At 41.0% G+C, this 14248-nt stretch overlaps 1 protein-coding gene across 3 annotated transcripts; it reads left to right on the top strand.

The window, feature by feature from the left end:
• The first annotated feature begins 358 nt into the window (after nucleotides 1-358).
• On the top strand, nucleotides 359-9089 carry zgc:113176 (uncharacterized protein LOC554708 homolog). 3 transcript variants are annotated; one of them, XR_010460504.1, is made up of 6 exons: nucleotides 359-2309; nucleotides 5008-5143; nucleotides 6425-6551; nucleotides 7453-7623; nucleotides 7922-8115; nucleotides 9014-9089. XR_010460504.1 is itself a non-coding variant. In XM_065007262.1 (5 exons), exons 2-5 carry the CDS (start codon nucleotides 5072-5074, stop codon nucleotides 7972-7974), a joined length of 423 nt encoding a protein of 140 aa, XP_064863334.1. In that variant the 5' UTR covers nucleotides 359-2309; nucleotides 5008-5071; the 3' UTR covers nucleotides 7975-9089. The 3 variants fall into 3 exon arrangements, 1 of the variants encoding a protein (XP_064863334.1); XR_010460505.1 differs by adding an exon at nucleotides 6872-6992 and having other exon boundaries at nucleotides 7922-9089; XM_065007262.1 differs by having other exon boundaries at nucleotides 7922-9089.
• The last annotated feature ends 5159 nt before the right edge of the window (nucleotides 9090-14248 follow it).

The raw sequence follows: 14248 nt of genomic DNA, 5'->3' as shown, positions 1-14248 counted from the left end.
GCTGTTGCTCCCTCCCACTGCCCATGAAGACGTCGGGTTGCGTTCGCACCGGATACACTTTTTAATTTTTATTTTTTTATTTAACCTTTATTTAACCTTTCTTTAACCAGGTAGGTTAGTTGAGAACACGTTCTCATTTGCAACTGCGACCTGGCCAAGGTAAAGCATAGCAGTTCGACATATACAACAACACAGAGTTACACATGGAATAAACAAAATATACAGTCAATAATAAAGTAGAAAAAGAATGCACAGTGAGTGCAAATGAGGTAAGATAAGAGAGTTAAGGCAATAAATACGCCATGGTGGCGAAGTAATTACAATATAGCAATTAAACACTGGAATGTTAGATGTGCAGAAGATGAATGTGCAAGGAGAGATACTGAGGTGCAAAGGAGCAAGATAAATAAATAAATACAGTATGGGGATGAGGTAATGCAATCAGTCGATATACTCGACAACTATCTTCAGAAATCATGCGATTTAAATCAGACAGTGGGCCCCGCCTGATTCACAAGTGAGTCAGAAGGTTCAAATCAACGTTTCATATCGTGGTGTAGATGTACTGTATTGACAATGGCACAATAACGCGAGATCACATTTCCAGCATGGCCGACAACCAGACCTCCCTTGCCCGCCATAGGAAGCAAAATTGTAATTATTAAATTATAAGTGATCATTGCATTTGCAGTTCTTAAATTATTTAAAAAATATTTTTAAACTCTGAAACACTGAACGAGCTTCGGCAACTCGTGGTCCAGGTGACTAGCTTTACTGGCATTGCTAGCCCTTGGTTGCGTTGCTAGCCCTCGGGCGCGTTCCAGGTTGCAAGTTGACAAGGATACGTTCCTTGCCAGGCTGCGGTTGCGTTGCTAGGCCGCAACCGCGTCGCAGGTCTGCATGGGTGCGTCCAGATGGTCTTCATGGCTTCATAATTTCTGGATATATTATAACCGATATTTGACATAACAGATTAACATAATTGGTTCAGATTATTTGATGATTTATTGGCCTCTACTTTTATTTTATTTTTTACAAATCCCAAATAACTATTGCAGGGCTGACCAACTCTGTTCCTGGAGAGCGACCATCCTGTAGGTTTTCGCTCCAAACCCAGCAGTAACTAACGTGATTAAACTTATCAACCAGTTAGTTAGGTGCGCTAGATAAGGGTCTAAACAAAAACCTACACTCCCATTCCAACCCAGAATCCTTACTGGATTTCTATTGACTTCCAAGACAAGATTTGGAAGGATGGCCACACGAGGCTAGCGTTGAACATATCACCTAACCACATATTGGTGGTGTTCCTGCCTGATTATGTTGAAGACTTTGCGTTGCATAAACCAATGTTTGTGCGCCACGTCATCAAGTGTCGTGAAGTACATTCCTATATCATATGATGTTAGTTAGCTGATATGTTAAACACCTATCCAAGCTTTGCGTGATCTGGCAGGCATCTGCAATGTAGTCAGGCAGGAATGCCACCCATATGATATAGCGGAGTAGTATAGCAATCTATTGGTTGATGCAATACATTATCTGCAATTTGCAATTCATAATCCAAGATGGCGTAGCAGTCAGGCGTCTTTGTCCTGTCGTGTACCTTGTATATATCGTTTTACATATTTTTCGTCGCATATCCTTTAAAATATTTTGCTAAACCTCATCATCTAAATGCTTTCCTGCAAACCCGCCTCACCCAATGTGGTGTGGATCTGTTTTTTTTTCCTAAAGTATTTATATTTACTTCGGATCTGGAATCCCTCAACTGAAGCTAGCCAGCTAACCACCAGACTCACATCTCCCTCACTAGCTTTAAGCACCAGCTGTCAGAGCAGTTTACAGATCACTGCACCTGTACTTAGCCTATCTGTAAACAGCTAATCTATCTACCTACCTCATCCCCATACTGGTATTTATTTATTTTGCTCCTTTGCACCCCAGTATCTCTACCTGCACATTCATCTTCTGCCGATCTACCATTCCAGTGTTTAATTGCTATATTGTAATTACTTCGCCACCATGGTCTTATTTATTTCCGTAACTTACCTCATTTGCACTCACTGTATATAGACTTTTTGTTTTCTTTTGTTCTACTGTATTATTAACTGTATGTTTTGTTTATTCCATGTGTAACTCTGTGTTGTTGTATGTGTCGAATTGCTACGCTTTATCTTGGCCAGGTCGCAGTTGCAAATGAGAACTTGTTCTCAACTAGCCTACCTGGTTAAATAAAGGTGAAATAAATCAAATAAAATAAACATTTGGTCAGGGCCTGGAACATGACCCTCAACTAGCTGAATCAGGTATGTTAGGTTAGGGTTGGACTGAATACCCACAGGATGGTAGATCTCCAGGAAGAGAGATAGGTAGATCTGTTGTGACCTATGTAAGTACTAGGTCATATTTATTGGTGCAGACCGTAGCAGAATTCCCTTTTTCAATGGAAAACAAAAAAACAGTTTCTTATAGGACAAGTTCAGGTAGGCAGATTCAGTCCATCTTTGTTCTGTTTGGTGCCTATTGAATACGACCCTGTACTGCCGCCTCCAATCAAGTCCCAGGCTTTTATGGGCACACTGCCCATCATTTGCTCTTCTATAGTTTTGTGTTTGTGTAGAGAGGAGTCTCACGCATTGGTCGTTGACCGATGGCCGACACAGATTCTACTTTATGAATTCAGAAAGACTGCCTCTGCTCATGGGAAAGATAAAAAGGCATTCGGTGAAGGACCGGTCGTGGTCTCATGTTTCATCTGTGTGTAGTGACATTAGATTGGTCTGTTACACTGGTCGCAGCAAAACTCTTTATTGCCACACAATCAGAGTTGGTGGTAATTGCTTTTGGTACAGCATGATAGGCAAAAATTCTCACAAGGTTTTAATTTGAATGTATTAGTCGATAAGTACAACATTTTAAGGCACAGTGTGAATTGCATTGACTCTTAAATGGCAAGAGACAAAATAATATAGACCAGCAAAAAATACATGAAAAAAAATCCCAGACATTATACAGCTGTGCCAGGGGAAAAAAACCTCTCCCCCAACGTCAACAAAACAAAAGAGCTGATCATGGACTTGGAGACAGCAGAGGGAACACGCTCCCATCCACATCGACGGGAGCGCAGTGGAGAAGGTGAAAAGCTTCAAGTTCCTCGCCATACACATCACTGACAATCTGATGATCCACCCTCATAGACAGTGTGGTGAGGCGCAACAGCTCCTCTTCAACCTCAGGAGCCTGAAGAAATTTGTCTTGGCCCTTAAGACCCTCACAATCTTTTACAGATGCACCTCTTGAGAGCATCTTGTTGGACTGTATCACCGCCTGGCACGGCAACTGCACCGCCCGCAACTGCAGGGCTCTCCAGAGGGTGGTGCGGTCTGCCAAATGCATCACAGGGGGCAAACTACCTGCCCTCCAGGACACCTACAGGACCCAAAGTCATAGGAAGGCCAAAAAGATCATTAAGGACACCAACCACCCGAGCCACGGCCTGTTCATCCGCTATCATCCAGAAGGCGAGCTCAGTACAGGTGCATCAAAGCAGGGAACGAGAGACTGGAAAACAGCTTCTATCTCAAGGCCATCAGATTTTTAAATAGCTGTCACTAGCCAGCACCCTGCCCTGAACTTAGTCACTTTCACTAGTCGAGTACCACCCGGTTACTCAACCATGCACCTTAGAGGCTGCTGCCCTATGCACATAGACATGGAATCACTGGTCACTTTCATAATGGAACACTGGTCACTTTAATAATGTTTACACACCGTTTTACTCATTTCATATGCATATACTGTATTCTAGTCAATGTCACTCTGACATTGCTCATCCTAATATTTATATATTTCTTAATTCCATTCTTTTACTTTTAGATTTGTGTGTATTGTTGTGAATTGTTAGATACTACTGCACTGTTTGGAGCTAGGAACACAAGCATTTCGCTACACTTGCAATAACATCTGCTAAATATGTGATTTAAAAAAATATATATATTTCACCTTTATTTAACCAGGTAGGCAAGTTGAGAACATGTTCTCATTTACAATTGCGACCTGGCCAAGATAAAGCAAAGCTGTTCGACACATACAACAACACAGAGTTACACATGGAGTAAAACAAACATACAGTAGAAAAATAAGTCTATATACAACGTGAGCCAATGAGGTGAGATAAGGGAGGTAAAGGCAAAAAAGGCCATGGTGGCGAAGTAAATACAATTTAGCAAGTAAAACACTGGAATGGTAGATTTGCAGTGGAAGAATGTGCAAAGTAGAGATAGAAATTGTGGCTACCAATCTACATTCCGTTAAAGTGTCCATCCATGGCCAAAAACGTGAGGGTAGAGCTGGGGAGCAGGGTGGCAAAATATAGCCATCTGCATTGTACTGGCTCAAGCTCCTTCTCTGGCTCTTTGGTGCAACTGACAAGCTGAACATCACCATACTCCAGCACAACATCCTTGAATACATGAGCCCTTGTAATATTATTATAATATTCGTATAACCCATCTACTGTATATCAGCACCATGTCACCAGGTCAAATTCCTGGCACGTGTAAATGTTCTTGGTGAAGCTTGTTCTGATTTTACGGCCCGTTGTTACAAAGTTATTTACAAACAGAAGCAAAATCACCATGTCAATAGCAACACGGTAACATAACAATAGTGTACCACATCAGCCAACATATCATGGAAACAACCTTACTAGTAAGTCCTAGCAATAGTCAGTAGAGTAGATTTTTAGTGTGTTAATGGCTAAGGGCACAAAGCTTATACTGAAACATGCCTTGTTGCATCGTACAGTACCTATGGCTGGATGTGAATAATATGAAGTCAGTATTATCTGCCATGGGGCTTACCTTGTGTGTAATCTTGTATTATGCCTTAGTGATTTCTTAGCTGATTATGGCCCACTTCTCATATGAAATCTGTGATAAGTATACTGATCCATATATAGCACTGGATTAGGATATGTCTTAACAAGTGTCATTCTATTCTTAGGTCAAAGAAGATCGTACATTTTCCTGATCAAATAGGGGTATTGAAGGCCTTTTTTGACCAGGGAATGACCAGGAGACGGTTGCCTCTGCTAGCTGAGGCATCCACCAGAACTGGCCTGTCAGAGAGTATGGTGAAGGTGAGGGTCATTAATGTTCTGTATTCTGTGAACATAAGAAAAGGTTTTGTCTTTTTGTAATTTCTCCCTGGATTCTGGGCAAAACATTTGGTTTAGGATTACTTAGGAAACTTCCTATGCCCTTACTGATGATTCACCTTTTATTTACGACATTAATTGAAAGCATCTTAACCTTCTGCTTCCTTGGGTGTTATGGTTTGACAGTGTCAAGTCTCAAAGCATCCCATCACTCTACAAATCAAGAACCATCCATAAATCCAGACAATTTTACTTAGACACACCTACTATATGACCAGTACCAACAGCTTCTGTCAGGTCGAAAGTTCAAAACCCCACACTGTAGAACAAACAGGGCACACAAGTCATTCATATCAACCAGCATCAGGTTCCTAAATCCAGGAAGACTAAACCGTAACTCACCACCTACAGTATACCTCTATGTATTTGTTTGTCTGACCTTGTCTTGTGAAGTATGTCCTGTGATATTTTATGTTGTATTTAAGTGAAGAGTTGAATGTTCTGTGATGTGTTATCGTACACGTTTGCCATTATTCCCAAACAAATTCCGCTATGGAACAATGAAGGGTTAAATCCTGGATCTTATCCTTTGCTGTTGTCATAATTTTAATGTTTTTTAAACTTTTTCCAGCACATATGTGTTTTGCCTTTAGTTTCATATTTCCTGGTAAAACCTAGATTCAAAACACCCCTCACTTACCCTCTGGTTGTGACACAACGCAGATAATTCATGTTATATAAGGGCTCTGTAACGCATTCATAGGAAGAAGGTGAGGACCAAGGTACAGCGTGGTACGTGTTCATATTATTTATTCGAAACTGAACACTAAAATGAAAACCAACAAAGAGAACAACCATAACAGTTCTGTCTGGTGCAGACACAAAAACAGAAAGCAACTACCCACAAAAACCCAGTGGGAAAAGGCTACCTAAGTATGGTTCTCAATCAGAGACAACGAAAGAGAGCTGCCTCTGATTGAGAACCACATGGCCAAACAACAAAGAAATATAAAACATAGAAAATGAACATAGAATGCCCACCCTAGTCACACCCTGGCCTAACCAAAATAGAGAATAAAAGCCTCTCTATGGCCAGGGCGTGACAGGCTCCTTTTTCAATCATCTGCAAGATAAAAAGCTGAGTTTCTGGGGCAATATTTTTGTGTTTACTCTTTTAAAAAACTATTATGTACAATTACTCTGATTTGAAAATGTGATGCAATATTATTTACTATTGTGTTGTCTTCCTATTGTTTCCTCTAGAACTGGTTAGGGAATGAAAGAGTAAAGCTGGCCCAGAGTAAAGCTGTCTCTCAACACAAAACTAAGCTCTACAAATGTAATGTGTCAGCTTACAACCTGTTTATGAGGGACCACCTTAAAGCTAAAGGTTTGTGCCTTTTTGGCTTGAATTACCTGTTTGCAATTACAAGAGCAAGGAGAGCATTCAAGTATTGTGGACTGCACGCATTTCTCAATTGGTGTGTCTTTGATGTAGGTTAATTATTATACTATTTTACATGAATGATCAGAGGTGTTTCTCTTCAGAACTTTATGGGTCTAACAACAAATTCTAAAGTCAACTGACTCCATCTGACACATATTTCTACTTTGTTTCAGCAAGTAAATGTTTTGTCGTAGTAATGCCTTGATAGAATAGATTGATAAAACAATGTCACTGACATTGTCATGTTTTCTGTTGTATGTCAGGAGTTATGGCAGGTACACTGGGCAAATGGCAGGCATTTACCACCTGCCACAAAAGCCCATTACAGTGAGGAGGCAGACAAGCTACGGTCAGGAGTTGAAGGGGAACCTGAAGGCATTAAAAGTAAAAGATCATTTAAGATGGCTGAAATCAATTGTGGGAATGTATACAATAAGGTCACAATAGTAAATCATGACATTTTGAAACATTTACTTTAAAAAAGTAATGTGTTTGTATTTGATAGTTAGAGAGAAGGAACGGGCATTTTTCTTACAGAAGGATTTCATTTTTTTCGCCAACTCTTTTTCTATAAGCATTTTTAGGTATTGTCTTTTTTTACATCTAATTTCATAACGGACCTGCTCCGCTTTAAAGCAAGCTTAAAAAATGTAACCACTAAAAGTCCACTAAACCACTAAAAAGGGCTGACGTTTGATTTATAAAAACATATGGGGTAGCTGTGCCTTGTTGCTTTACATTGTTGATATTCAAGTAAGCAGATTTCTGGATCACTGGTAGAAGCTTGGAATAATGTGTGTACTTGATCTTCCTTCACTAAAGCCTTCTTTCGGTTTCTGTTTAGATGAAGCAGATGGACAGGGCAGAGTTCCATGTATGACTGTGGCTGCCAAGCAGGTGGTCATTGAAATAGAGGGCATGCCAGCTGGGATAAAGTTGAAAAAGCCCTCCCACTATGGCATGGACCAACTATCTTCCATTTTGGAGGCAGGCCGTGGCATCAAGTTCGCAATAAGTAAGATTGCAATGAATGCTCTCTACAGTGTTTCAATGCAGAATTGTAATGTCTTGGTCATTGATATGAACAACATTGACATATACAGTACAGGCAGTGACTTGGTCCATTACTTTAGACAATCAGGACATTCCCTTTGAACAGATACCCACTGTGGTCACTGCTCTCACTAAAGGGCAATGGTGGGCTTTACTATATATGGCCATCCACCACTTGTTATTGTTTATTTCTGGGTCAATGTGTCTGCTGATTAAGAAAATATAGAGTAAATGTTTTATTTTAGAATATATTTTTGCAGCTAGGGGTGGTGCTGGGCCTAGAGCTGGAGATGGGAGTGGAGCTGGGCCTTGAGATGGGAGTGGAGATAGATATGGGCCTGGAGCTGGAACAGTGCCTGTAGTTGGTGCTGGGCCTGGGCCTTTAACTGGAGGTTAGGCTGAGGCTGGAGCTGAAGGTTGGACTGCACCAGGACCTGTGTCTAATTCCCTGGAGGTTGGTAATAATATATACATGTACGCAGAGTATTCAAAACATTAAGGACACCTGCTCTTTCCACAACATAGACTGACCAGGGAAAAGCTATGATCCCTTATTGATGTCACTTGTTTAATCCACTTCAATCAGCGTAGATGAAGGGGAGGAGACAGGTTAAAGAAGGATTTTTACACCTTGAGACAGTTGAGACATGGATTGTGTATCTGTGGCATGCAGAGGGTGAATGGACAAGACACATTTTTTAAGTGCCTTTAAATGGGGTATGGTTTTAGGTTCCCGGCTCACTGGTTTGTGTCAGGAACTGCAACGCGCTCAAATGCTTCCCGTGTGTATCAAGAATAGTCAAACACCCAAAGGACATCCAGCCAACTTGACACAACTGTGGGAAGCATTGGAGTTACAATAGGCCAGCATCCCTGTGGAACGCTTTCGACACCTTGTAGAGTCCATGCCGGCGAATTGAGGCTGTTCTGAGGGTAAAGGGAGGGGGGGTGAGCAACTCAATATTAGGAAGTTGTTCTTAATGTTTTGGAAACTAGATGTAATTAGATGTTATGTAGTTACAGTATGTATGTTTTGGATGTATACTGCATGATAAAAGAGTAAATATAAAAGAGTAATTGTAGTCAATGACCAGAATCTTTGCTGGCATAGAAAGAGTCAGTTCAGAATTAGATTTTGGGTACATATGTGGAAACTCATTTACCACACTACGTAATGAATGAGGTGTTTCAGTGCAGACACTATACTAAAAACACATATGTTTGATGGTATTTTTTCAAAATGTACTGTGAATGTAGCCAACAAGTCAACCTGTATTTTGTCTTCGATTATAAAGAACATACCTTACAATTTATCACTTTGTAATTGTGCCTCTGTATTTCTTTTCTCCCAGACATCCTTGCAGTTGCAATGAACTCCATTATTACTTAGCCACAATGAATTGTTTTTTAATAAAAAATGTTATTCCACGTTGTGTTGGGTGTAATTACATTGATATATCTAGTGAAAACTGGATAAGCAACACTGAACTGCACTGTCACGACTTCCACCGAAGTCGGTTCCTCTCCTTGTTCGGGCGACGTTCGATGTTTGGCATCATGGTCTTCTAGCCATCGTCGATCCACTTTTCATTTTCCATTTGTTTCATCTTGTTTTCCTACACACCTGGTTTTCATTTCCCTCATTAATTGTTGTGTATTTAACCCTCTGTTCCCCCCCATGCCTTGTGTTGACTTGTTTGTTGTAAGTGCTTGTGCACATGTTTACTGGTGCACGTCAGGTTTTGTTTCGATGTTGGTTATTTCTTTATGCCGTTGGTTTTGCAATTAAACTGCTCCGGCTATTACCTAGTTCTGCTCTCCTGCGTCTGACTTCCCTGCCACCAGTTACGCACCCCTGACGGAGAGAAGTTGTCACTACAAGCTTTACATCAAAGTTGCCTGGAGCTGAATGGAAAGGCTATGCCCTTTCCAGTTATTCAGAAGAAAATCCTTGTCTAATTTACAGTTGAAGTCGGAAGTTTACATACACTTAGGTTGGAGTCATTAAAACAAGTTTTTCAACCACTCCACAAATTAATTGATAACAAACTATAGTTTTGGCAAGTCTACTTTGAGCATAACACAAGTAATTTTTCCAACAATTGTTTACAGGTTTACATACACTAAGTTGACTGTGCCTTTAAACAGCTTGGAAAATTCCAGAAAATGATGTCATGGCTTTAGAAGCTTCTGATAGGCTAATTGATATAATTTGAATCAAGGGGAGGTGTACCTGTGGATGTATTTCAAGGCCTACCTTCCAACTCAGTGCCTCTTTGCTTGACATCATGGGAAAATCTAAAGAAATCAGCCAAGACCTCAGAAAAAAAATTGTAGACCTCCACAAGTCTGGTTCATCCTTGGGAGCAATTTCCAAACGCCTGAGGGTATCATGTCCGTCTGTACAAACAATAGTACGGAAGTATAAACACCATGGGATCATACCGCTCTGGAAGGAGACACGTTCTGTCTCCTTGAGATTAATGTATTTTGGTGCAAAAAGTGCAAATCAACCCCAGAACAATAGCAAAGGACCTTGTGAAGATGCTGGAGGAAACCGGTACAAAAGTATATATCGACATAACTTGAAGGCTACTCAGCAAGGAAGAAGCCACTACTCCAAAACCGCCATAAAAAAGCCAGACTACAGTTTGCAACTGCACATGGGAACAAAGATCGTACTTTTTGGAGAAATGTCCTCTGGTCTGATGAAAAAAATATAACTGTTTGGCCATAATGACCATCATTATGTTTGGAGGAAAAAGGGGAGGCTTGCAAGCCAAAGAACACCATCCCAACAGTGAAGAACGTGGGTGGCAGCATCATGTTGTGGGAGCTTAAAATGGCTTAAGGGCAACAAATTCAAGGTATTTTAGTGGCCATCACAAAGCCCTGACCTCAATCCCATAGAAAATGTGTGGGCAGAACTGAAAAGGCGTGTGTGAGCAAGGAGGCCTACCAACCTGACTCAGTTACACCAGCTCTGTCAGGAGGAATGGGCCAAAATTCACCCAACTTATTGTGGGAACCTTGTGGGAGGCTGCCTGAAACATTTGACCCAAGTTAAACAATTTAAAGGCAATGCTACCAAATACTAATTGAGTGTATGTAAACTTCTGACCAACTGGGAATGTGATGAAAGAAACAAAAGCTGAAATAAGTAATTCTCTCTACTATTATTCTGACATTTCTGTTAGGGTTTTCTTCCGGTGAAGGAGAGGCGGACCAAAATAATAAAGAAAACACAAAATACTTAGACCAGGGCGTGACAATTTCACATTCTTAAAATAAAGTGGTGATCCTAACTGACCTAAAACAGGAAATTTTACTAGGATTAAATGTCAGGAATTGTGAAAAACTGAGTTTAAATGTATTTGGCTAAGGTGTTTGTAAACTTCCAACTTCAACTGTATATAAGGTTGGTTAACTTACCAGCCTGGACCCAAAACCAACACATTCTACACATTTATATACTACCCTTTTAAAGTTTTATTGCAACCATGGTGTTCATTTTCACTGAAGCATATGCAGTATATCAAATAACATGACAATGATTATCATCATATGGGTCAGACTGTCCTATACTACTTTGCCCAACACGTTATACCCCAGAGGTTGTAAATAAACCTTTAAAGGTTGGTATGACTTGCATTATTGTGATAGGGCTTTGAAACCCATAGCCGAATGCCTTCAGACTGAGCATTTCACACAAAATGGCTGCCGACAGTGAACTCAAGTTAGGGTTAGGGGTTATATTTAATGTCAGACTATCCTATACCACTATGCCCAACATGTTATACCCCAGAGGTTGTAATTAAACCTTTAAATGTTGATATGACTTGTATTATTATGATACGGTAATAAAAGCTATTAACCGAATGGCTTGAAACCATGCTTGAAACGGAACAGGCCATTCGGCTATATGGCAAAAGCCACAGCTATAAGGAACGTGCCACAATTGAAAGTTATGGTGTAGTTTACAATGCACTGCTGGAATGGGTTAATTAAGTGTATATTCGATTCATTAAATTATTTTCATCGATACACTAGTTCACATTTATTTGGATAGTCTGGATTTTCCATCTGTAGATGCTCTGCAGACAGTCATACTATCAAGAAATGATGTGTTGATAAGCAACTGCTTGCTACGGTTAGAGTTATGTTTAGAATAAGGGTTGGGGTTCGAGTTAGTAGATTAGTAGTTGAAATGTTACCATACACTGTAAATGTATTAATTTAGGCAAACAGAGAGAAGTTATACTGTAGTAGGATGTCAATGGGATTGAGTAACATACAAAAGCATGCTCCTGGTCTCCCAGGGTGTTTTATTACATTTTTTTCAATCACTGGTGCAATATTTTACAAGTATGTGGTTCATTTTCACAACTATTAGCACATAAATCAACAGATCATCAAAAAGGGGTATAACACTGACTTGGCTGCAGTACCTGCATTCTTTCTGACCAGGCCACAATAGAAAGAGCGCTCCAGGACAAGTCTATGGATTGTGGCCAGCAGACAGCGAGTCTTCTTAGTCTGCAGACTTTCCAAAATTGCTGCACAGTGTTGAAGAGACCAGCGTACAATCCGGTTTCTCTTCTCCATGCCCTTCAACCTTTTCTCCAGGCTGAAATGTGAATATTTATGTTAAAATGTTTAAAACCTATATTGACTAGCACCAATATAGTGGTACAAATAAACTCAGCAGAAAAAGACACGTCCCTTTTTCAGGACCCTGTCTTAAAAATCCAAATAACTAAACAGATCTTCATTGTAATGGGTTTAAACACTGTTTCCCATGCTTGATCAATGAACCATAAACAATTCATGAACATGCACCTGTGGAACGGTCGTTAAGACACTAACAGCTTACAGACGGTAGGCAACGGGTCACAGTTATGAAAACTTAGGACACTAAAGAGGCCTTTCTACTGACTCTGAAAAACAACAAAAGAAAGATCCCTGCTCATCTGTGTGAACGTGCCTTAGGCATGCTGCAAGGAGGCATGAGAACTGCAGATGTGGCCAGGGCAATCAATTGCAATGTCCGTACTGTGAGACTCCTAAGACAGCACTACAGGCAGACAGGATGGACAGCTGATTGTCCTCGCAGTGGCAGACCACGTCTAACAACACCTGCACATGATCGGTACATCCGAACATCACACCTGCGGGACAGGTACAGGATGGCAACAACAACTGCCCGAGTTACACCAGGAATGCACAATCCCTCCATCAGTGCTCAGACTGTCTGCAATAGGCTGTGAGAGGCTGGACTGAGGGCTTGTAAGCCTGTTGTAAGGCAGGTCGTCACCAGACATCACCGGCAACAACGTTGCCTATGGGCACAAACCCACCGTCGCTGGACCAGACAGGGCTGGCAAAAAGATCTCTTCACTGACGAGTCTCGTTTTTTTTCTCACCAGGGGTGGTGGTCGGATTCGCGTTTATCGTTGAAGGAATGAGCGTTACACCGAGGCCTGTACTCTGGAGCGGGATCGATTTGGAGGTGGAGGGTCCATCATGGTCTGGGCATCATCGGACTGAGCTTGTTGTCATTGCAGGCAATCTCAACACTGTGCATTACAGGGAAGACATCCTCCTTCCTCATGTGGTACCCTTCCTGCAGGCTCATCCTGACCAGACCCTCCAGCATGACAATGCCACCAGCCATACTGCTCGTTCTGTGCGTGATTTCCTGCAAGACAGGAATGTCAGTGTTCTGCCATGGCCAGCAAAGAGCCTAGGACACAGAACACGGGAACGTGGCAGTCATGACTGGTAGGGCTAAGCCAGACAGAAAGGGGTGTTTAGAGATGGAATAAAACCTTAGGTCAGAGATGTAGCAACTACTTATGCGACTCAATGTTGCTCTGCGAGAGTCCACGTATCTCTCCTGCCAGGTAAGGAACAACGTCCTTTTGTCTGTGAGGGTCTCCGTTATCTGACGGGTCCAAACTTCCACGTCTGACTGTGTGCTGCCCTCAACATAATCAAGGGCCTAATTAAATCTATTGCAGAACAAAATAAACCACACTGGCATTCGTGCTGAATTATACATATACAATGCTCACAAGTTATTGAAAAATATCTTATGGACAATGTTTGGAATTTAACTAAAATATCAAATTGTTAGTGAAACCACAGCAAGGATTTCATCATCAAATCAATTAAATGTATTTTATAAAGCCCTTTTTACATCAGCAGTTGTAAAACAGCATCACAAAGTGCTTTACAGATACCCTGCCTAAAACCCCAAAAGAAAAAGCAATACAGAAGCACAATCCAAGCAGTTCATGGTGTGCATGCTTGTCAGACTGATCGATATTCAGAACAGGATAGAGCACACAAAAAAACATAGACCTTCCCATTCACCTTCCCACCCATGGGCCAGACTACACTCAATCATAGGACTGACAGAAGAGAAAAGTCTTGAGTCTAGACTAGAAGGTTGACACTGAGTCTGATTCTACTGAATAGTAGCCCTGCTTCCAATTAATCTGATTGAATTAGCAGAAAAGGATCATTGTAATGCAGCAATGGTATTGCTGCATTACATTACTACTGTTTGGCAAAGCAACGATAGA

The sequence above is a fragment of the Oncorhynchus nerka genome, linkage group LG22 (assembly GCF_034236695.1).
Source record: "Oncorhynchus nerka isolate Pitt River linkage group LG22, Oner_Uvic_2.0, whole genome shotgun sequence".
NCBI lineage: Eukaryota > Metazoa > Chordata > Actinopteri > Salmoniformes > Salmonidae > Oncorhynchus > Oncorhynchus nerka.
This window is presented reverse-complemented; position numbering and strand designations above follow the sequence as displayed.